Source organism: Epargyreus clarus, unplaced genomic scaffold, assembly GCF_041222505.1.
Source record: "Epargyreus clarus isolate Ecla_fem2 unplaced genomic scaffold, WU_Ecla_fem_2.2 ptg000006l, whole genome shotgun sequence".
NCBI lineage: Eukaryota > Metazoa > Arthropoda > Insecta > Lepidoptera > Hesperiidae > Epargyreus > Epargyreus clarus.
In genome coordinates, this window is record NW_027332214.1 from 12,153,262 (window position 1) to 12,178,255 (window position 24,994).

General features: G+C 34.5%; 3 protein-coding genes across 5 annotated transcripts in view; 2 read left to right on the forward strand and 1 right to left on the reverse strand.

The window, feature by feature from the left end:
• Positions 1–5,140: 5,140 nt before the first annotated feature.
• On the forward strand, positions 5,141–10,938 carry LOC140742984 (uncharacterized). Of its 2 annotated transcripts, none has more exons than XM_073074106.1 (3): positions 5,141–5,300; positions 10,016–10,300; positions 10,685–10,938. In XM_073074106.1, the coding sequence occupies exons 1-3, from the start codon at positions 5,246–5,248 to the stop codon at positions 10,837–10,839; spliced, it is 495 nt and encodes a 164-aa protein (XP_072930207.1). In that variant the 5' UTR covers positions 5,141–5,245; the 3' UTR covers positions 10,840–10,938. The 2 variants fall into 2 exon arrangements, with proteins under 2 accessions (XP_072930207.1, XP_072930208.1); XM_073074107.1 differs by having other exon boundaries at positions 10,052–10,300.
• Positions 10,939–11,840: 902 nt separating this feature from the next.
• Positions 11,841–18,857, reverse strand: Art1 (arginine methyltransferase 1). Of its 2 annotated transcripts, XM_073074104.1 has the most exons (9): positions 18,693–18,856; positions 18,476–18,531; positions 18,212–18,372; positions 17,269–17,433; positions 16,509–16,657; positions 15,890–16,037; positions 15,159–15,248; positions 14,466–14,615; positions 11,841–13,921 (listed from the first exon to the last, which is right to left on the reverse strand). In XM_073074104.1, the coding sequence occupies exons 2-9, from the start codon at positions 18,528–18,530 to the stop codon at positions 13,778–13,780; spliced, it is 1,062 nt and encodes a 353-aa protein (XP_072930205.1). In that variant the 5' UTR covers position 18,531; positions 18,693–18,856; the 3' UTR covers positions 11,841–13,777. The 2 variants fall into 2 exon arrangements, with proteins under 2 accessions (XP_072930205.1, XP_072930204.1); XM_073074103.1 differs by having other exon boundaries at positions 18,476–18,857.
• Positions 18,858–22,020: 3,163 nt separating this feature from the next.
• LOC140742979 (b(0,+)-type amino acid transporter 1) overlaps positions 22,021–24,994 on the forward strand; it is a 39,603-nt gene continuing 36,629 nt past the window's right edge. The window contains exon 1 of the mRNA XM_073074100.1: positions 22,021–22,224. The gene's annotated coding sequence lies outside the window, so the exon portion shown is untranslated. The remainder of the gene's footprint in view (positions 22,225–24,994) is intronic.

Consider the following 24,994-nt stretch of genomic DNA (forward strand, 5'->3'; position numbering starts at 1 on the left):
GAAATGGATGATTTGATTAAAAATGGTAGAGCTCCAAAGAGTTGGTGCAACATCTGAACTGTATATTAAGCTTAAATAGTTTATATAGCATTGTAATTTTATAATCTGATAAAGTACTACATATTTAATAAGAGCTAAGTTCGGATGTGGATGATTTGATGAAGAATGGTAGAGCTTGGATACAGTTTGCCGACTTATTGCAACTTATCAATAGATGGTATTATGAATGCTCTGAATCACGCTATCGAAGTTATCTAAATATCTTGCATACAAGCCCCGAAGACGACCCTAAGAGTATGGGAATTCAAATGTTGTGTAAGGGTGCTCGCCCTAGGCTTATTTTCTTCTCCTGACGGGAGATCTCCCTTTGCCAAACACGGAACAATAATAAGTATTTGAAATATATACAGAACTAAGTTAAGTTTATTTTAATTAAATTGTCAATTACAAGTAATACTTTCATTAGTGAATGGGAACGAAGTAATATTGCTTATAATTGGAGACATAATAACAGTATTAGAACTTAAAGAATATAAAGAGCTACATTAAATTTAACAAAATGTTAAAGTAAAGAATCGAGATAATTCAAGACATAATTACAGTAATAAGAAGTTGGGCAAAATCTAATCTAAAATATTTTAAAAATAGATTTATTACCAACACTAACGAATGCTTATCTATACTCTATGCTAATATTGTAAAGAGGAAAGATTTGATTGTGTGTTTGTTTGCATTTAATAGGCTCCGAAACTACTGGTTCGATTTGAATAAGTATGTTTTAATATGTTAGGTAATGTAAACTGGAGTAACATAGGCTATAAATTATTATAATACGTTTTTTTAAACAAATGAAATAAGCCACCAATATAACTCCCAGATTGACCTCTCTAAATCAGTGGGTCTCATTTATAAAGGAGCTCTTTTAAAGTGGTTTATAGAGCTATTATATCCTATAATGGGTACCTAATATCTATTAAGTATTAACTTTATGCTTGTAATATTACGTACAAATAAATGAGTTTATTTATAAGTGTGGTTGTCATTAAAGGTTTTTATAACTATTTATTTGTAATTATTTCGCGGACCTCTAACAACTTAATGATACCAATACTTATATAAGTATAGTTATAATTAACTTTCAAGTATCACCTTGTATATTTTGAGTCCCCCAGTTGAATACGGAAACTATATAAAATATTATAAATCTGGGTAGAATCTCTCTTTCTCCTCCGATACACGAAGGGACTGAATCTTAAGGGGATGTAGCAACTTTCCGGAATTCGATAAGAGATGGCGCCACATGATTCTAAATGACGCTATAGAGGTTTTGTAATTATCATAATCTACTATAGAATTAAAAAAAAACTACCCCCAGGCATGATCACCATGTCTAGGACATGGTCTACTAGATAAATTTATTTGAAGATGGTAGAACCGTCTTTTGTTTAATTTCGGGTTCACCACCGCCACACTTATTTCTGAATAATAACAGCAGTGGTAACAATAATAGTATAGTTATGTAGACATGCTTATCCGAGACATTCCAATTTAGTCCTCAGCGGTAACAACACTTAACCTCTCTGTAGCCGACCTCAGGGTTCTTCTCCAATCTGGGGTTGATTAAAGATGCCTGAAGAGTTGACAATGCAAAGTGACATCTAAGAAGCCTGCTGCAGAAATGAAGGAGAATAAAATCCTAACGACTTAATGCGAATAAATGCGAATATGTCATTCTTCGTATATTTGTTTGCATTTACACACCTTAACTACATAATTGATTGTCATGTAATTTCGTAGACATGTTAGGGGGTTCTGAAAAAGACATATAAATATGTTATCTGTGATAGCCTAATGGTTCAGAAACTCGGCCTCTCGATCGAAGGTTCCGATGTTCAAATCCGATGCACGCCTGGCAATTCTGATTTTTCAGTTTTTAATTTGAAGTTATGTGCGTATTAGAAATTAATTATCACTTACTTAAAAAGTGAAAGAAAACATCGTGAGGAAACCTGCACCTGAAAGATTTATTAGAAAATAATCACATGTGAAGTCTACCAATATGCCAGCGTGGTGGAGTATGGCCTAATCCTTCTCATTCTGAGAGGAGATCCGTGCCCAGCAGTAGGACAATAATGGGTTGATGATGGTCACGTTACCTGTAAGTGTACAAGCGGGACCACAAGCACAACTAATCTCATAATAATTAGAATTAAAGCGACATATGACATTTTAAAACATCTGCCAATTACAACTGTACTTTCGCTCAAATGTACAACAAACAAAAAAACATTGTATCTATATATAAAAAGCAATTACTAATGTCAGGGCCTCGGGGTGCATGACCGCGGTACCGTAAGAACCAGTCTAGCGGCCTCGATCCGGTCGCGACCAACTTCAAGATAAGGATTATCTTTATCTTATTTATCTTTTTGTGTACTTTCGATGCCTTTTATATTGTGGAATGTATCCATGCATCTCCCAGTGCTGGATTCCAGTATCCTTAAAAATGAGAATATGGATTCCGTACCACTAATTAAGATAGGGTCTCTTTTGTAGGTCATGGTAGGCTGTGATGGTGGTAGAAACCTCCAGTGTCACACCTATTTCATCCTGCTAACAGAAGTTCAGCGCTCCTGTGACCTTTTATTTTCGAGGGGAAACCTTCAAAAGGTACCCGACGACGTGGGAGCGACGCCGGGTTATGTGGGATTTTTACCGCACTAAAACCCCCCCGGCGGCCGCCGTCGTTGGAGAACTCCGGGATCTCCGACGGAACACAACCGGAGCTCTCCAAGCGCGATGCCCCGATCGGGCTCTACCCTGGGGGTGCAGTTTTCGCTCCTCCCACACCATGTAGTATTTTCGACGGTATGCGACTACACATACCGCCGTCATTCCCGGGGTCGCTTGCTGGACGGTTCGAGCTCCCATTCTTGCCGCCCGCAACCCCGGAAGCCCCCTTTTAGTCGCCTCCTACGACAGGCAGGGGATACCGTAGCCCTATTCCAGTCCCGGAACTACAGAGACAAGCGCTCCTGTGATCTACTTATCCAAGATTCCAACTTAGGCCTCAGAAGAAGCAGGTCACTTCTAAGGCCGACCTAAGGTCAAATCCTGTCAGATGTTCATGTTGTTGCAAGTTGCAACAGATGCAGTTAGTTAAATAATTTGAAGCTGATAGAACCCTCTGTGGTTGAACTCTGCTGCTGCTGTGTTCTGTTTTGAAGGATGTGGTAAGGGAAACACACTTATCCGTGGCATTCCAGCTTAGTCCTCAGGGTAGCAGCGCATTTGTGGGCCACCTCAGGTAGGTATCTAATTTTATCTGTAGTTGATTACAGATTTCCATGGGCGGCAGTAACCACTTACCATCATATGGACTGTATGCTCGCCTGATACTCTTGTACTAAATAAAAATAAAAACGAGTAGTTTTACCCACTTCAAAATCTATGGATACTCGTTTTCATAATATGTCCATGGAAGGCGACGACCTTACATGGGCTGCATGCTTACACTTTTATTAAAAATCGCACACACATACAGCATGCACACACACAGTACATACGCAATCTATGCACGCAGATGCAGTCCAGCTAAACGGATGTTATGTGTCATTACACGTATATTATATACCTATATAGGTAAATCGTTACTTATAAATGTGGTAATAATAAATCAATCATGTATTTTTAATCTAGATTCTGAATAGAATTATTTTTTAACGCCAATTACCTGTCACCGTTTCAAAAGGTACCTATTACATTCTTGAAGAAGTTGACAAAGAATCTCCGTACTTAACATTTATTATCATTTACAAATTCGTAGCTTCAAATACAGCATTTATTTCGAGTTGCTCCAGACCATAAGGTTTCATAAGACGTGTGTCCTTCAAAAAACCAAAGAGTATCTCGAATTCAAACCCAGACCCTAATAGTAATAATAACTTTGGTATTTTGTTTTCAGAATTTTAATTTCTTTCTATTCTCTTACTTAACATACACTTACAAAAGTAAACATTTGTAACGGACAGCTTTTCGGTTTATAACATCAAATATTACAAGAATTATTAAAATTAACAGAATTTAAACCAACGAAACCAACTACAGAAGTTTTTTCCTTGAAAGAAATCCACAGTATAAGGCTAGTTAATTACCCAAAAATCCTAGTATTCAAATAATTGTCATGAATTATTCGACTAGTTCATCATCATCATCATCAACCCATTACTGTCCCACTGCTGGGCACGGGTCCACTCTCAGAATGAGAAGGATTAGGCCATAGTCCACCGCGCTGGCCAAGTGCGTATTGGTAGACTTCACATACCGTTGAGTTTTTTTTTTTTATAAATATCTCAGGTATGCAGGTTTCCTCACGATGTTTTCCTTCACCGTTTAAGCAAGTGATAATTAATTTCTAATACGCACATAAATTTGACAATCAGAGAACCTTGGACCCCTCGATCGAGGGGCCGCGTTTCTTAACCACTAGGCTATCATTGCTGCTATTCGACTAGTTAAACCTAGGTAAATTATAATTGCAGAGAACGGGTCCCATTAAACGAGCTAAGGACAACTGGACTAACCCTTGGACCAGAATTAATATGCGTTTGAAGTACAGTCGCGTGGAAAAATATTTACCTACTAATAACATTATCTGTGCTTGCTATTTAGTTGAATAAGTAAATTCAACATATTTTTTGCAACTATTTTTTTAATTAACTGTATTAATTTATTAGTTTGCCGACTATTTGTTGTAACTGGACATGAACGCAGTAGTATCACCGACGTACCTAAGCTGAAATGCTGTGTAGTAGTGTTCTTATCTATATCTCATTTTAGTATTGCGACCATCGAAATAAACCGTCAAACAGGCAATTTCATAAGAGCCTCATAAGTTTGTCAGCTCCGGACTAAGTTCATGTACCTACTCAAAACGTGATAGGCATTCAGTCAAAAAGAACTCTACTAACCTCAAACCAACATGGAGTCCTGAACTAAATTATAATGCCTGGTGAAGAAAGTGGACAGGTGGAACATTTGTCAATAAAGGATTAGGAATTTGCACGCATAAAAAAGGAAACACACTTATATGCTTCATTGTACCGGTAGGTTTGCTATCTACGAAGCCTCCTTGCAACTTATTATTTACATTCGATTCCCATCTGCGACCGAACGCACTCGCATACCTTCTCGCGAATATATAGTCTTACATATAAATATACTACATAGTTATTGTGTTTTCAAAATGGCGACTAAACTAGCTATTTTTGTATTCGCAGCTCTTATTGGCGTCAGTTACGGTAAGTAATTGCTTTTTCGATCATCCATTAATTTCGTTTTGGAAAATGTAAATATTTTACAAATATTCATTGCACGTAGCTGAGATTTTCAATATATTATTACATGGAGACAGTAAAAAATCGTCAGAGAATATAATTAATAACAATTGAACATATGTTCAAGTCTCAATTGCCTGTGAAGATATTACTTAGAATTAATTTGCAAACATCAAGTTTCCCGTAATAACAATATCATTTATTATTTAAAGTTAAAGTTTATATAGCAATCTAGGGGTTGTTAACTTAACAAGTAATTTTTGCAAAAGCATCATTAAGTACGATTCACCTTTTGCGATCAGTCTTACGGCAAAAATAAAATAAAAATATATAAAAAACAAATAATTAGAAATATTGTTTCAACCCTAATAAATATTTGAAAATCTATATGCCGTCGTATGTAAGAAAATCAATATCATGGAAACTGTTTATCTACTCCAATTTAACACTAGAATATTACTTTTTTTTTCGAAAAAAAAACAATGTGAACTCGTGATTGAACAACCGCTGTAATTTTACAATATTACTAGCGCTATATTGTCGGTGTAGCAGAAAGCCACATTGGAACATCATACATACATCGAAATACAAAGAATTTTAATTCTTACCTAACAAAATATCGAAATCATACAATTGTTTCATATTTGAGGTTACCTACTTAACAAGTAAATTCTTGAACATTGAATAAATAATTAAAAAGTAGAGTCAATTGTTCAAAATTATAGAGCTATGTAATACCTACTTTATGCTAATGACTATAAGTGAATGACAAAGGAGAATTTTTTGAGCTCAGAAAAAACTGTTTTCGTCAATTTACTATTCATTGTCTCATTCATTTTAAAACAATTAATATTAATTTTAAATTAATTTCGATTTAATATTCAAACTGAATGATGACTTTATTCTTACGGATAAAATTTTGTAAGTACCAAAGTAATTATATGAAGTAATAGTCCAAAAGGGGTTTCAATTCTTTGTTTAATTAATTCTTCCTCAAACCAATAAAAAAGTACTATCTAAAATACATATGTAACATTTTTTTACTAAAGCAACAATGACAAAATAATATTTTACGTATTCTGTAGCTTAATACTTATACGTAAAAAACTTTAATTATTTTTGAAATTGTAATATATTGTAATATATAGAATGGTTAACTTTGTAAGTTAATTAAAAATTAAATAGAAAAAATAATAAAAGTACGTAATATCTCTATCATCATTATGTTAAAGATGCAATGAGTAAATACGGCGCCTAATGGGACCATATAGGCCTGGCCTATATTATTAATCTACATAATATTTATATTTGAAAAAATAAAAAAAGTATTACTGCAAAGAAATTAAATAATAGTAAGATGCGACTACTTGTGCATTTCTGCGCTAAATATTTAATTAATAATCTAAATTGACGTTAATTTTTTTTGGCAATTTGTTTTGTGTACTGTCGTGTAGTATTTACGTTTTGACAAAAATGACTGTTTTTGTTTACGTATTTCCCATATATTTCCAGTCAGTTCTGATACAATCCCCTAGGGGCGCTGATTGGAAATGTATGGGGAAATACGTAAACAATTACCAAAATTTATTTTTGTAAAAACGTAAAAACTCACACTAAGAGTACTGTGTACATCAGATAAATCATCTGTTATTGACATCTCCGTTCTCCAGGTGTTCGTCCGTCAAATTACGAAATAAGCCGAAACCGTATCGGCGGTGAGTCTAACGGTAAATGGTTGTTTCTAACATCACGTCACTCATTCAAACAAGCACATTAACTCATCTTGGACATCTGGGTATAATAAAGTGGTTTGGGGTGACCTCAATTTCAAATCTATGTATCTACACAAGTTATTTTTGGGGGCAAAATCCGAAAATAAGATACCTAATAGATAGATAGATAAAGTTGCGGGGCAGATTCTGGTACAAAATTATCTGTATCTACGGGTACAGTTTTTGCTTAATTTTGTCTTACAATACTGTTTTAGTCGTTTAGTTATATCTCTAAAATTAATGATATCCAATGTTAATATGTAGTGTTAAGTTTTTATCAAAATAGGCCAAAACTCTTTGCAGCATTTCCACCATGCCCAGTAGAAAAAATACTAATTAATATTTTTTTTAATCTGTTCAAAATAGTATTTAATATAAGTAGTTCTCAAATAGTATTTAGTATAGTCCGCGCCCAGGCGTCGCGACGCTCCCTGAGACAGCTAAGAGCATCTTCTTGGACCATCATGGTACAACAATGATATTACAGAAGCGGCCAGCCAGTGCGCTGGCGGCAGCTATCAAATGCCGTATTGGCCTAAATGGCCTATACCTACTTATAAAATAGTTTGTTGGAATATGAAAAAAAAAAACTTGTTACGATGGCAAAGTTAATAGTTATAGCCGGCGGTGGGTCAGGCCTAGGGGGCACCAGGGCTTCATTGAACACGGGCGCTACACGAACTAGAGCCGCCCCTGGTGCTAGTCCGCTCTGAAGTTGTTGCGAGAAGGTGTAGTCATACAATTTCCTACGGCGACGCAATTCATTTCTATATTCAGAGCGGACTAGCAGTTTCACGCGGATTATATCTATATGGATGGCTGAATGAAAAGGTCTAATATCATAAATATATTTAGATCCGGTTACATTAATTGCACCTAATTTCCATTTATATTATAAATATTTTGTCATGCAGCCAAGTATAACACCAAGGTCATAACCAAATCTTCATAATTTGAATTAATTACTCACAAATTACGTCCCAAAAAGATATCATCTTTGTTACAAACGCATTACTTTGCGAGTATTTCCTTAATGTTAGAACATGGTTAGAACTAATTTCTTGAGTGTTATAAATGTGCGTTTATTTTTTACGTAGTACAGCATAGGTATTGTCCGCGAAAACTGTTAGTCCGCTCTGAATATAGAAATGAATCGCATAGTAAATTATATGACTACACTTTTCTTTCTTTTTTTATATTTTAAGCTAACGATTGGGCAGACGTGCTACCTGATGGAAAGTAGTCAACGCCGCCTATGGACATTTGCAACACCAGAGGAGTCGCCAATGCATCGCCGGCCTTGTATGAAAGCTCTTTTTTCACCTTTTTTGAAGAGCCCCATGTCATAGCGCTCCGGGAATACCTCAGGAGGAAGCTCATTCCACTTGCTCGCAACAACTTCAGAGCAGACTAGCAGTTTGGCGCGGACTATACATAAGTACCACAGTCGAAAGAAAAATGTTAATATAGGTATCCTGATGTGAGAACACATGTGAGAAGAATTTAACAACACCTCATAATATACACTCAAAATGATTACCTTACTTTATGATTAATATGTATAGATATAGTCACTGATCTTTTCTTCCAAAAGTTACAAATGGATCTGCAGGTTAGGATCGTCTTAGCACTGACACGCAAAGCGCTGTCATAGGGTTCCTCATTATATACACGGTCTCTTCCTGAGGTGTAGTCCCTATACAATTCACAATGCACACGCGAAAATACGGCTAGTCCACGTGGAGAAAAGTAACGATAGGGCATTATAAAACTGTATGTAGGGCATTATAATACCGCGGGCGCAATCCATGACTAGTCTACCCACCATCAAGCTGTCGAAGATTGAAGTTTGATATCGAATTCTGTCACTATAATAATAGTGCTTATGCATATTACAATCATAATTTAATTCAGCACTTTCATTCATTATGTCTAATTTTCTAATCCTCACCCATGGGCAAGTCAAATCTTACTAATAGTTCATGCGGAGATAGAACATTTGATCATAACAAAAACCAACTTCAAACGCGACTTATTCCTTCACCAAGGAACAACAACAGAATAACAAGAAAGAAGATTCAATACCATTCTTCTTTAATATTTTCATCTCAAGATCACCAAAATAATACGAATCTAATGGCCTCTGCAGATACGCTTTTTTTCTTTTTTTTATAATATAGGAGTAGCAGACGAGCATACATTCCACCTGATGGTAAGTGGCTACTGCCGCCCATGGACATCTGTAATCAATCCCAGATAGGATTAGATATTCCCACCTGAGGTCGGCCACAGATGCGCCGCTACCCTTGAGACTAAGCTGGAACGCCTCGGAAATGTCTGTCTCCCTTACCACACCCTTCAAACCGGAGCACAGCAGCGCCTAACACTGCTGTTATTAGGTAGAAATGGGTGTGGCGATGGTGCCGCCGGAATCGAACCACAAAGGGTTCTACCACCTTCATGCTTCATGCATCTCGTAGCATTGGCGTTCACACATTAGTGATCGAAGGCGATCACCATTAAATAAACAACTAAATAGCTGCGATTCGAAAACTCGATACAGCAATCAGATATTTCATCTCTTGCATGTTTAAGGACCGATAGTAATTATTTTTGGAAGTTAAAAAACACGATTCAGTACTAATAGAAATGCTAAAACGAGTATTTTCGATACCACTGAACGCAACAAGTCGCCAAACTATGATTAGCAAGCATAAATGCAATCAACATAACGCGTATCGCCGATGCTAAAAGAGCCACCTCTGCTAAGTTCTAACGCATTAATAAGTAATAACGTTTAAATGCATCACTACGCCCTATTTTTGAAGCCCATAAAATCTTACGCCTCATAACATTAATCTCATAATCATAAACACCATTTCATCACCATTAACCATTCACCAACAGGTTTCGGATTAAAAGAAATATGGGAATATTTGATAGGAGCCGGAGTGGGTTACGGTCAGTACCCTGGGTACGGCAGTGGGAACTACCCCGGCGGTGGCTACTACCCTGGCGGCTCTGGCTTGTACCCGGGCGGTTCGGGACACTACCCTGGCGGGTACCCAGGGGGCAATTACGTGGAGGGACCACCTGGAGCGCACCCCGGATGTCCCCTATGTGATTCGTCGGTCTACAGCTACTGTTCACATAAGCAGGCCCACGATTCGTGCTGTTGTGATAGCCCTTCGTGTAAGTATTGGAGCAACTGAAGCATGCTCTTGATTTTAAGCAAGACCCATTCTTGCCAGTACATAACGACAATCCTGTATGTATATTAAAAAAATCCGATATGCGCCACTTTTTTGGCAAAATTAATTCAGTAATTTCCAAGATTTCCCGTAATGTTACAAAATGTCGTCTAACACGAAATCTAAATAAATATAATAAGTTATGATGTTAATTAATATAGCTATTATTTTAAAATCACAGCAAACGATTCATTTTATACACAACTATTTAGATAATAACTTTTGGATGTTCTTGGTGTAATAGAGTAGACAGTGATCATTCAATTTTAATCATCATCAAGGGCTCATCATTCAATTTCTTAGAAAAATCAACTTCTGTTTCCAGTCCTGCCGAACTTCCACTGCCGTAAGTCCGACTGTAAGTTCATCTACGCGAACTCCTGTCAAGAGTACCAGCTGATCTCAAACTGCTGCTGCATTGACCTGCAAAAGAACGCGATAGCGGCCCCCGTAGTGGCGGTCGCGCCTGTCGTCGCTTAATCAACTATCGGAGGCTTCTTCTCAATTTTATTATTAGTAATGTAATTATGTTAGTCTGATTATTTTATATCGTAGGGTGTATTAAATGTAAGATTTTAATTCAGTGCATTTTATTTTTACTTCAGTCATGTGATTCCTTTTTACTTTTAGTTAACGTCCAGCGCCATCTATTAGAATATTAGAGAACTTCAAAATCACCGCGAATCTCTCTTTTCATAATATCTAACTATAGACGATATCAATTCCGCGGGTAAAATACCTTGTTTCATACACACACAAAGTAATAATTAATTGTTAATTACAATAGCTAACACTGTCGTATAAATTCTCAGGTGAAGATTTATTTAATTTTTGTTACTCTCAACAGATGTCGTTATTAACTATAAATTGAATTGCAATTTGAAATTCGACAACTGTAAAATTGTCTTTCGAACTTTGACAAAATTATTTAAGATTCAATTGTTAATCATTACTTAGCGGATTAAAAAGTAGTATTTCAAAATATCTACTGTAATTAAATCAAGCAAATTAAAACATGATTCGCTTATCGCCATCGCTTATTATATCGCCATACAAATAACACGAAAATTAGGCTAATCGCTAGGAAAAATAAAGGGAGGGTCAAATAAAACAACAGAGTATAGACTTACTCATTTATGCACCTCGAATTCATATACGTACAGACAGACATGCGACCTTGCTACATCGTACAAAAGAATTGCGGCTTCTCTTAGGCTATATTAGATAAGGAATTTCAATTTCCTTCTCTACATAGTACAATATCCAATAATTATAACATGTTTACTTCTAGTGGTATGATTCCAAAGTGACTTAAGTAAGGGTACTTGAAAATCTTACTTACTAGTTATAAAAATCCTAAATATCTAGACATCTCCCATCAGTAACTCCTACGATGAGCTGAATTTGATCAGAATGCCTATTCTATCGATATTTTAAATGTTAGTTCATAAGAAAAGTTAGAAAAATTCACTGTGGTCAGATTCGTTTGCTTGCAATTTATATTAACATTATTTTATTTTGGTACGTAACATTACTGTCTTACCTTTACGCTTAAATAAATCCTTCCATATTGTAAAATAATAGCTATTTTATATTTATATTGCTTAAGTCACTTTGCAGACACGCTACTAATCTACACTTACTACTGTTATATAAATCGTTTGGTTACAAAGTGTGAAAATTCCTTATCAGAATTAATGTGACTTATTTAATATTACTGAATCACTGGCATTATTAATTTCCTTTTAATTATATTTCACCTCTTAATCCAACAGTCGATGAACCTGAGTTGTAATGAACAAATAATAAGGAACTCAGTTCACTTAAACTTAAAATCGGCTTTTGTACAATCAAAGCCTGCTTAAATAATGATCATTATTACATATAGAAAGGGTTTATATTATACAATGTTCTTAAACTGGATGAGAATTCCGACTCAGGCGGAACGTACGAAAGGGGAGAATTAGATACATACATAGTCTTAAAAATATCGCGTTTACTAAAAACGCACTATATTATTAATGACATAGTCCATTTTAATAGTGTCACGTTAACGCTTAATACATCGAAGAGTTACGAAACTCTTATTAATAGAATAAAAAACACGGCGGCCGTATACGAATCGCTTTAAGATGCATATTCATTCAGAGTGTTCTGCCTCTCGTGCACTACACTTATCTGTAATGAGTTATCAAACGCATCAATCTGATCATATCACATTTAATTTAAAATAAAAATCCTGAGTGGGGAACATGTTACTTACTTATTAATCATTTTAGTTTTAATCTTTAGTTTTAAAGTAATACCGAAGTACCGAGTACGCTATACAGTAATCACTGCCGCCATACACATCTGTAATCAACCGCAAGTCGGATAAGAATCTGATCCGAGGTCGGCCAGATACTTTACAACCCCTGAATACTAAGTTAGTGTGCCTAATGTTAGTAACTTTTGTAAGCGACGCCTCATTGTCACTGAACCAACATTGAAATTTGTAATTTTACTAGTACTCTGATGTACTTTTTTTAATTTTTACCGTATTGAACAAAATAATACAGTTGATGTTTAACTAAATATTAATGCTTTGTTATGTAATCTAGCAAGTAATGTTAAATTGCATCTACAACTATTTTAAGTTTGCGATCATGATCAAGATTGATGTTCGAACATTCATTACAGCTTAGGTAAATCAAAGATATGTATGCGTGTGCTCAGATTCACGTCCCGGCGCAAAGGGAACACGATTTAAAAATTGGCACCATTTTTTTTTGTGTGTGGTCACTTAAGACTGATGGAAGAACTGATACCTAGTTCAGTTTTTTAGACTGCGCCAAAAAGAAGGTAATATTTTCGAGCGTTAGTATGATGGGCGCTTCTCTAATTCGCTTCAAGTGATTTCAAAACATGATGTCACATTACATTCCTTTTAGTTGCATGAATAACATTGAATATTGAAATTTTCATAATTGCATCTTTAATTAACACGCTTTTATTAGCTTGGGTTGTATCTATGTATGTAACAGAATCTTTGAAACCGATTTTTACCCACTTTGGTGCGATTAATTTAAAATTTTGAAATAATATCAAGAACCGATGACAATACACGATTTAAATTTTTTTATCCCATTCTCCTCATCAGGGTCTTCAGGAATCAGGATTAACGATTTTCCATGTGCGATTTTAGCGTGGTTTTTAAACTATAATTATTTTATTTTTTAAGCAACTATCGCAGTCGTGAAAAATGCACGTTTATGGCAACTTATTTATTTTTAAACCACAATTCCCGAGCTAACTTTACATTAAGACAAATGGTACCAATAATTAAACCTAGACCCTATGAGCATACCGTAACTAAATCTCAGTATCCACGCTATACATGCCTCCGACCCTTGTAGCGTGTGCGGCCGCGGCGGCGCGCTCAGCGCATGCGGTAGTGGTTCTTCTCCTGCACCTGACACAGCTCGCCCTTGAACTCGAACTCAACAGTGAAGTCGAGGTCGCGGTTGTTCCGCGCGTTCTGCTGCATCGAGAACGTGCCCGTGATCTCCTCGCCTTTTTTCACCTGCAATTTATAATGGGAGAATGTAATGCTACGCTCATAACACCAAATATTGCCAAGGATACACAAGTATAGTCCGCGCCCAACTCGTAGGCCGCTCTAAAGTTCTCCATATTATATAACATAGTCCGTAGCAACAGCAAGGGCACACTAACGGAGCTAGCGCTCTTCGTCCCGCTTAAATCTACAGTTTGCTGTTGTGACGCGACTCATTTCTATATTTAGAGCGGACTAGAAGTTTGACGCGGACTCTACTAAATAAATCACATATATCTCAAAATACACCACTTGCATTGTTTATTAATTAATAATAATCATTCTATCCAATACTATGCCTAGAAAAGACTAATCCCAAAACCAAAGAAAAAAAATATCCAAATACCAAAGAAGAAAACTATCACTTAAATAATCGCAACAACTTTAAATAAGGCGTTTCTAGTTGAGCCGAAGCACCCAACTCATCTTATTCAAGAACTCTCTTATGAAACCAATGACGCAACATTTTCACAACATTTTCAAATTCATAAAACAAAATGCCAACGCTAACCGTCATATACTCATCAAAGTAGAACACAGTCTGCTTCCAATGAGTGTAAGGGGCTTCGGGAGCGGTACTGAAGCCGAGCCGCTTGTGCGACTTCGTGAACTCAACGTTGAAGAACGTCACCAGCGCCTGGATGAAGTCGTTGCGTCGCACCTGCACAACACAACGTTAAATCACACATTAAAATATGTGTTTATAATGTTTTATATGCTCAAAGTCACATTATGGATTCCTTCAGTCATGGATGACATGAACACACACATACACAATATATAAACACCCAGAAGAGTAATCTAGAAAGAGTTTCGCCGTAACAACGATCCATGCAACGGTCTCGAAATATCGGCAATAAATAAATTAAAAAACGGCATATCGTAAGTACCCGTTACATAATAAAATTTTAGTCTAAAATCAAATAGAGTAATCTAAATTTCTTATTTATACTTTAATCACAATTGTTACTTAGACCATGTCAAAATGGATTCGTAACCGCTCTGCCACGCGGGATCTCAATACTTTTTGTCACTTAGATTTTTTGTACTATTATACATGTCATATGCACTTGTAAAACTTAAAGATTATCTACACTAGCAATTTTGGACTATCACATTAACTCTGATAAAATCAAACTTAACTCTGATAAAATCAAACTTAACATATAAAAAGGTATTACATATATGAATTTGAGGTACTAACCTGAAGATAGAACTTTGACTCAAAGTTGAGATCTTCTTTCTTGACAGTATACAAATCTATCTCCTTCAGGAGGCAAGAGTTTGTGACGACCTGCAAACATATTACATTATAACATATTACTATTATAAAAACTAAAAATAAACAGACACAATAAACAGATACAAATTTATACAGATAACAAGAAATTTTAAACAAGTTTATATCATATTAAATCTACATTATTTTCCTTAAAGCAATCTCATGTGACTGTAATTTTATGGTAACCTATCTATTCAAATAAATTGTCTGTGTTATTGTTCCTACTAATCACATAGTTGGTGGACGGATTTTGATGTTATAAGGAGTAACTTAGACCAGTGATCCGCAACATTAGTACCACGGCACACTGGTGAACCGTGATCATTAGTTGGTGTGCAGCGGAAAGTAAGGCTAAGTATAAGTAAAATACCTACACAAATTACGCGAGCGCACGAGCGAGGCGTTTTGTTTCGTTCATCTTATTCTTGGTTTCAATAAATGTTGATTAATATTACTTAAAGACAAATTTTTAATTTGTGGTGCACCTCCAAAAATTTTAGTTTCCCTAGATGTACCTTGAACACCAAAAGTTTGCAGAACACTGACTTAGACTACTTTTTTATTAAAAAAAAAACAGGAGTCAATGCCAAAAAAACTCCTCGAATTGTGTTATTATTATTATTAATTGGCAGAGAATTATAAAAACCAATTACCTGTTTTGCATCAACAACATCGACGAGAGGCTCCGAGATGGCCACCTTCCTGATGGAAGACATGTTGAAACCATACACATCGTCCCACCAATTGATCTTTTCATCCTTGTACTGACGGTCTTCTATCCCACAGATGAACAACGTACATCTAAATTGAAATAAGGGAAATTTTAAAACAATCTGGACAAATAATGTTGTTGCACCTAAATGTGTGTAATCCCAATCATTATTATATTAATCATGTGACATTATGTTGGTACATATTTATCTCCAAAAAACTCATTCTTTTCCAATGAAATTTAGTGTAATTCCAGCTTGTAAGGTAGGATAACTTTTTGATCTATAAACATATTTTGCTGGCAGGATAGTGCCTGCTCACTCACATATATATAGCATCTTGCAACTTAGCTTACTTAATTGTATTGATTTTTAAAAAGTTTAAAAATATGTAATAAGTATCACTATAAAAGTACATGAAATATAACTTATAAACTCGGTTTAAAAGTTTACAAATTAGTTATAAACTATGGTTACAAAATATACTTGGAATGAAAGAATTATCAGTGCTTATGTTATCATTAGTTATAAAATTATCAACAAATCAGTCGGTGAAACAAACCTGTCAGGGAAGAGCATGCCATCAGGCTTCAACCATTTGTCCCTGGCATAGAGAACTGTGTCCAGCATGCTCTCGTAGAAGAGACAATAGCCCATCCACTCCGATATTATTATGTCCACCTTTTCAACTGGTAGTTCTACCTCTTCCACCTGGTGAAGTAACATTTTATATATCAAGCAGTAGACAAATGTGAAATTGATATGATTTGGATTAAGGATGGTGGATTTAATGGCCTCCTGTATACTTGTGTAAGATATGCTAAGATACTGACCATAGTAACTGTAGTAATAATCCTAATTTGGAAATCCATCTAATCCATTTGATATTAAGTGCTTCAAAATGTTGTTACCAGTCTTCGAATAGGAATGCACAATGATTAAATTATAATTAAGATGATATAATTTAACCCAATAAGTACTATTTATATACACCAAAATTCAGTGTCTGTTATTTTTTTTTATAAATTCTCTCTCTCTTACTCTTTTTATAAAATGTGAGTAGCAAGTGAGCAAACGGACCACTCAAAAGTAAGTGTAATCAACCCCAGTTAAGATTATAATCTTACTTGAGGTGCCCACAACTGCTATGATACCCCTAAGGAGTAAGTTGGAACCCCTCAGATAACAAGATAAGACCCTTACCATACCTTACAAACAGAACACAACAGCAATAACAGTGTGTGCCAGTGCCTCTGGCGGGACCCTAGCCAAAAAGGAGGCTACCTTTAAAATGACTTCATTACGAATATACATATTCTCACCTTCCCCTTAACAATTTGAATGGTGTCATCGAGGTTATTAGCCTCTATAATCTTCTGTGCGTAATCTACAATGTTGGAGCACTCCACTGCATACACTTTACTAGCTCCCGCTTTAGCTGCGAACATGGACAGGATGCCCGTACCACATCCTATGTCTAGTACTGTCTGTAGGGAACAAGAATTAGATGATATTAAACAAACTTTTATTATTATAGGCAAGATGTTTTAATAATATTTGATTGTGATAAGAAGTTCATAAGTTACGTGACAACAGAATAACATAATGACTGAAATCATAACCTTCATTTTAACTATATTTTTATTATATTGAAATAGCAAACAAACATGCCACAAAACACCTGATGATAAGTGAGTACTGCTAGCATCTGTTACAAACAATAGACTATTACAATAGTTTGAATGTATTCAATGGCATGTGGTATATTGAAATCATATCTATTTAATAAATAATATAAAATAGTGAATGCAATACACATAGTGAGTGATTTCAAAGCCTTTCAAAGGGTTGTGATGTACCAAATTTTAATAATAAGAATAAAATTTAAAACCTGCATACACTGTTTACAATAATATGCGAACACCATAGGCGAAAACTTCCTAAGTTAAAATGACTCAACAAGATTTTAACTCTTATTTAATCAATGTTTCTTTCTTAACATATTTACTAATAGAGAAAAATGGAAACCTCAAGTCATCTATATTAAACTATGCATTACCATCATGAAGCGATTATAACAAGAATTTGAATTCTAATGTAAAAAATTGGATGCCATTCAACTGTTGCCCTTGGCCTTGGAACATTCAAAATGACCGCCAAAATTGACGTTTGAAATATGAATCGCGTGTGTGCTTACTTTATTCTACACTTTTTATTTATGTAAATATTATATTATATCGCAGAAAGAGATGTAATGTTACTTACTTTTCCCTTGAATAGGTGCTTATTGTGGTACATGGCGTTTCTGTAGGTAAGCGTTCGGACCTCATCTTTGAGCATTTCCTCGTGGATACCAAAATGTGCATACGAGTCGAAATAATAGTCCCTCGATGTCATCTCCTCTGCAGTAACATTCTTATCGGGCCCTATAACATTAATTCAGTCTAAATATCACGTTTCTTTTTGACAAAAGAACACGTTTTCGCAAACCCAAGCGCCGGCATTTTTAACAATGCAATGTATACTCACCATTTTCAACAACTGGCGTCGACGCAGCAGACGTACCTTCTTGTCCGCAGTCCATGCTTTCCATTTTACGCGAGCACGAGTTGTATTAAGGAGAAAAAACAAAATTATAATAGCATATAACCTGAAACCCAACTGCGCTCGGAACGCTCAATAAAATCTGTCAAAGACAAATAGTCAAATACAAAATCTATTCCTAATAGTACTCTTACAAACTTACAGTCAACTTATAATTAAGCCTAATCTATTCAGCTATGGACTAAATATCACAATCACAAAGTGCAATAATTTCCAAAAATGTCTGAATACGCTCAATAACTTATTACGAGTTTCTTCGTACAATGAAAATCGAAATGAATGAATGGTTTCCTCGCCGCACCCAACAGATTAAAAATTGCTTGAGAGCGACACAAATAGGAAGTGATCACACACAGATTAAATAATAATGTAAAAGGTTAGAGCACATCGTAACTAGACTAAAACAAAATAATGTTTATGAATGCATTTATCACGGATATTTATGTATACAGTATTTATTGTGCTTTATTGTACATGTCATTACAGTATGCAAAAATAATACAAGTCAATTGTTTTTGCCGAATGAATAAACATATTTTGTTCATCAGTGTACGTTACGAATTGTATTTATTAACTTATGAATCATAACAGATAACAAACTTAAATTACTGCCTCTGAGGACAAGTAAAATACTACGTTTTAGTGTTTATATTTGTATAATTTTCAAACCGCTGTACAATGCTATTATTTGTGCCGCATAAACTATTTCTTAAAACTTAACTACTTTTGCCCGCGAATATTTAAAAATATTAAATAACTTACGACTATCGGATATTCGGGTCAGCGATCTAAGCAAAATTTAATTATTTTTATCTATTCAGATTTAAAGATTACTTTTAGATCATTCAAAATGAAAACTTTAGCGGTATTTTACACTTTTTATCCTTTATTGATTTCGTATCACATTCGTTAATTACTTTATGTGCTTAGAACAAGTTTGCGTTTAATCTAATTTGATGGTATGTCAGGTGCTATTTAGGATGTCACACGCTTACTTATTTATAGGAGATGCATAGTAAAGTCTTAACTATCTATTGTATGTGTGATTAGACGTGATTTTAACAGGTTTTAAAAGTATCTATCGGAGAAGAACAACCAAACGAACACACAACGGCCCTTTTAATCACAATACGAATTAAGTAAAAAAATGTAATTTGTAATTTTAATAATTTTTTTATACGTATCTCAATAATAATCCCTACGTAAATGCCTTTATTGCCTATAATGTTTGAAATCAACTATCACCAACTATTTACGCTCTTTTATCATTATGACTCGATTACTATCGAGTGCATTGACATCGTAGTATTTGTTCAAATGTGTAGTACAGTCGTCTAGAACATTAATAAAAGTATCTTATTATATAACATTTATATTGCAACCATATTGCAACTATACAAAATGCGTGAAATTTAGATAATTTCGGATCGTGTTGTAACGCAATGTTTACAAGTTTTCCAGAACATAACGGTAAGATTAATTAAGTTGGTAATACATATATACGTGTACATCTGTATATCTTACGAGTATATCTGTATATCGCAGTTCGTAGGAACACGTCATTAGCAAAAATCACGCCACTTACCGCGTCGCTTGTCGCTAAGCCTATGTCCATGGGCAAGCGGTTAGTGATAATGTGATTAAATAGTAATTTATGTTATATATTGCTTATCATTAAGCATGTCGTTTGTTTTTAATAATTAAATTTAATAAATATTTTTATTGTCTCGTATATGATCATAAATCACCTTTAAGTATGTAAACATATCTTTATTTACAATTTGTTGGTTAATGAATAACCTAATCGGTTAATGTTTATTGTATTATTTGGTTTAATTTTGAAAAAGGTACAAAACAGCGTTAATTTTTTTATACTAGAACCTACAGAATGACCCATAACATAAATAATATAATTTCGCCTTAAATCTTCACATACTTTCCTAGACACAAATTTATTGGAAAAATGTACATTCGTATTGTGTTGGAAGATCTGGGGGTAAAGCATAGATTAGTAAAGATACTTCGCCGCCTTGAAGTTGAATGAAGCCACAAACGGCTTATTAGTAAGTCTTTTTTTGAATTCTTGACAAATAAAACCATTTTTAGAGAAAATTTACGAATAAGTAACTAATACTGCGTAATTTACATAATAAATAAATAATTATTTCAAATATTTTAGGGACATTTTAGCACGGAGACGTAGCAAAAATTTTTTACGCAACTATTTCAATTCTCAACACTGGGTACATTTTCTAGTTAGGAGTGAGTAATCTTTACTAATCTATGGGGTAAAGATTCATTATCCTTTTCTGAACACGACTGTACGAGGTTATCGAATCGGAAATTTGTTTCATTCATAAGTGGGTTGTATTTTTTCATTTATAAATTTATATTAGATAGTAGGTACATCTAGACTGGCAGTGATTGAACTGAAAGAAAATATATAAAACTCGTCAATAGTTGAGCAATTGTGTAATCCACGGAACAAGAAACGTGGTGTAATCTATTATTGTTACACTGGTATAAGTAAATACATAAAGCCATACCTAGGGAAATATAGAGATAACTTGATGATAAATTTAATTTAACAACAATTACAATACAATATTTCGTATACAATACAAAATAATAACTTATAAGATACCAATTCAAGAGAGTTCTGTGGGCCCAAATTGTTCATATTATGCCGACTATTGCCGACTGTCGACTCAGTTGTAGGTCCAGATGATCACACTTAAACAAATATCGTTGTAAAACAAATGGATGTCAGCTGAGTCCCAGACACTCCTTTATTCATAGATATACCCTACGTCAGTAGGATAATATACGAGTATCTATGCCTTTATTACTATAACTGACAATACTACATGTCATGTAAAATATTTATTTTCTTAACAATACAATACAATATGGATGGTATTACAATGTCTGTGTTCAAACTAATCTTGGTATAGGAATTTATAAGGGCGTCTTAACCTACTTTTAACTCTGAAAATATTTTGGAATCTTGTGTAAAAAATCTGACTTAACTGTGCATATGCACGTGTTGGGCAACCATGAACCAAAGCGGAAGCTGCTAGAATAATATATTACGGTTTACAATAAATCTGTCTACACGATTCTAGTTTATATTTAATTTTATTCGTTTAAAACATAGTAGCTACCACATACGAAAGGGAATTAAGAGTTTTTATGTGTATCTAACAAGAGGGCGCAGAACATATCATGTAAAATAAAATAGAAATGAAATGTTCGCAATTTTCGTTTTTTATGCATCTTACAAATATTTCTGCAAAAAAAAAACTACGTTATGATACCGGTGGATTCAAAAATAGACACAATATCGACCAGAGAGGGTTAAACCTTAATTCTCTTATCACTAAAACATATCCCTTCACATATCTTATCGGCTCGGCGACACAATGAAATTAAAACCAGAAAAGTGCAAAATACCACAGATGCACGATCAGTACACAATTCGGAGTGAACACGGATGGTCGTTCTTGCCGCCATTTCTAACGCGGTTCATTTCCGTATCCGAAAGCGAACTTTATTACTCATTGTTATTTTTTTAAATGCAATGGTTTTTGCTTTTGTTGTGCCAGTGTAGTTAATTAAATCTTGAGTGACAATTTAATATTATATTGTACAAGTCGCGTTGAAAATAATAAAAGGTAAGTGCATAATACTGAAACCCAATTTTTTTTCTATTTTCACAGCTACTAGTTTTCGTTAACAGGGTTGAAAATAAATCGATAACATAATATTTGTTATTGCTAAGTATAAATGTGCATTTATCGGTCTAGAAACTTAGTGAGTAATTAATTTAATTTTATTATTTACTACTACCTATACTTATACAGATATTGCATACTGAAAGCATATATTTGTATGGCGTATTAATATTTGTGTACTTATCAGCGAAGTAATATACGACATCACTATACATAATTTATTAGGCATTCTTATGATTCCATTCGCGTATGTTTTACGTGTCATAAATCATTATTATGTTATATGGTAAGGGAGACGCAACTGTATTTACTTATATAATAATATTAGGAAGTCCTTATTATTACTAATAATATTAGGATGCACTCAACATAGTCGAAATATAATATTATATTTAATTGCTGAGTTGCGGTTTCTATATGTAAACACCAGATAGGTAGTAGGTAGGAACATACTTAAGTCGTAAAGTTTATTTTAGAATAATAGGAACACACATTACCTATTTTAACACTATAATATGACTTTTTATGGAACACAAAAACAAACTAGAATCTATGTTTACCGATAAATAAAAATGTTCGTCTCTTACACAATTTTTAAATCGTGACTATTAGGTTTTTTTTTAACATTTAAGTGCAACTACACGCTATCTGCAGATCACCTGATTGAACAACAGTTTGACAGAAACTACCTTTCTGTCTGTCTGATGTATATTCTTCAGTTCATTGCTGGGTCTATACCCAAATTAACATATGTTTTCACACACTTTATACTAGCGTCACCTTGTAATTGTCTGATCTGATGATGGCGAGCAGGTCAAAAGTGGAACTCTTTAATGTTCACTAGGAAACCCTTCGAGCTTGGGCTCATATCATTTGTTTTGATGATACTTGGCAAGGAGGGTCAAATGATCAAACGCGGAGGTAGACAGGAGGTAAAATTCTAGTAAATTTAGATTTTTAGTGAATAAACAATAAAACGGAAATTAAATCCATTTTCAGAAAAGGCCTATTACCAAGAAGGACCAGAAAGCAACATAATTATGTATTTAAGTTCTGAACATTTAATATAATAGTTCAAATGTGCATAATTCGAATTCTGATAACACTATAGTTGCAATGCACGTAATACTTGTCGACCTTTTAAGTTAAAAGCACAGTACAACTTTCTACTAAAACTATTCGACATCTACAAAATATCTTACGATTATGCACCTCATGTTAGGGACAAAGCCGCACGAAAAGCAGACTTCGATAAATCTGGTTGTGTTTATTTAAATTCAAAAGCATAAAGGGTCGGTAATACAAGGGTAAAAATATTAAAAGAGACATATTTATCCCAGATATTCCAAGTTAGTCGTCAGGGATTCGACAAGATTAGAAGACATCTGTGTCCAATGTCATGTAGGAACCTCGTGACATGTCAGGTTGTTTACCGATTTCTATGGGCATTTGCCATCACATAGACTGCGTCTCAGTCATGTTTTAATCGTTTTTGTTCTAAGTTTTTATCTCCCTTAATTTCCACTTGCTAGATGAGAATTTAAATATATTGCGAATTTGTCTTCTTTTTCTGCTGCGGCATTCTTATTGACTGTTAACAGTCGCAGATTTTATTGGACTCGCCAATTTCAGCCATTCACGTCAAAGTAGGATATATATTTTTACTAGGTATTACTTTGAAGTCAATTCTGTATATTCATTTATAGGATTTATTCCGCAAAATATCGTTATCATAAGAAACATTACTATGTAGAACATAGCACACATTGATAACCAGACTAAGCTAATAATACTAACACATATTTACATTGCAAATGGTTGTAAGGACAGAGGTAAGTATAATCCTTAGAAGTGACAAAACAGTGTTAATTTTATTCGTTTATTTTGGAAATCTTAAGATAATATTCAGTAAATATTTTACACGTGTTTCTTTCCATTAAGAAACTACATAAACTGGTTTTTAGAGGTTGGAGTAGTAAATGAAATTGCAGTCAAGTGATGATAAGTGGCCTCTGCAGCCCATGAACACCTGTGACCAACTCCATGCACAACAGCTGGCATCCACAACCTTCCACCGAAACTCAGAACTGCTTCACGTTAGAAAAGGGTGTGGTGGTAGATACCCGGTCGAACTATTTTTCTCTACCATATTTCTTATATTTATATCTCTCTGCTCTATATAGTAAATTTCAAATAAAATCAATTGAATCTTGAAAGAATACTTTACAAAATAACTCTTTCAAATGAACAATAAAATTTCAAATTTTGGATAATAACATTATTTAAATTGTCAAGAAATGTGCCTATTTTACAAATTCACCAGCAAAAAAATGATAATTTTAATAGTTTATACGCAACACAATTCGCACGTTCTAATTAGGTACATATTCTTTCCAATGATGTCATCTTAGATCAAAAAAAGACAGATGACCTCTGTATGTTATAGCTCCCAACTCTTTTTAATATTCCATTTTTGAGCACAGATCTCCCCTACAACTGAACGAAACCGGACATACTCTACACATACGCTGCTTCAATGCGGAATAAAAATTGTACTTTAATGTCATGTTGCCCGGCATGAATGCCAATGCCACGAAACGTTATCTTTATTTTCGGTCCAAGTGTGTGAGTGTCCAACTATAAAAACATTACCATACAATTGCCATCTGCGAAGTTACTAACAGTACGATACCACTTTATTCAATGTGTA

Bases quoted from the DNA above. Each gene is read 5' to 3' on its own strand.
- LOC140742984 (XM_073074106.1), top strand. From the start codon at position 5,246: ATGGCGACTAAACTAGCTATTTTTGTATTCGCAGCTCTTATTGGCGTC. The intron at 5,301-10,015 runs GTAAGTAATTGC...ATTCACCAACAG, and splicing joins TCTTATTGGCGTCAGTTACG to GTTTCGGATTAAAAGAAATA. The intron at 10,301-10,684 runs GTAAGTATTGGA...TTCTGTTTCCAG, and splicing joins CTGTTGTGATAGCCCTTCGT to TCCTGCCGAACTTCCACTGC.
- Art1 (XM_073074103.1), bottom strand. From the start codon at position 18,539: ATGGAAAGCATGGACTGCGGACAAGAAGGTACGTCTGCTGCGTCGACG. The intron at 16,658-17,268 runs GTGAGAATATGT...TTACTTCACCAG, and splicing joins TTCAAATTGTTAAGGGGAAG to GTGGAAGAGGTAGAACTACC. The intron at 13,922-14,465 runs GTTAGCGTTGGC...TATAAATTGCAG, and splicing joins ACTTTGATGAGTATATGACG to GTGAAAAAAGGCGAGGAGAT.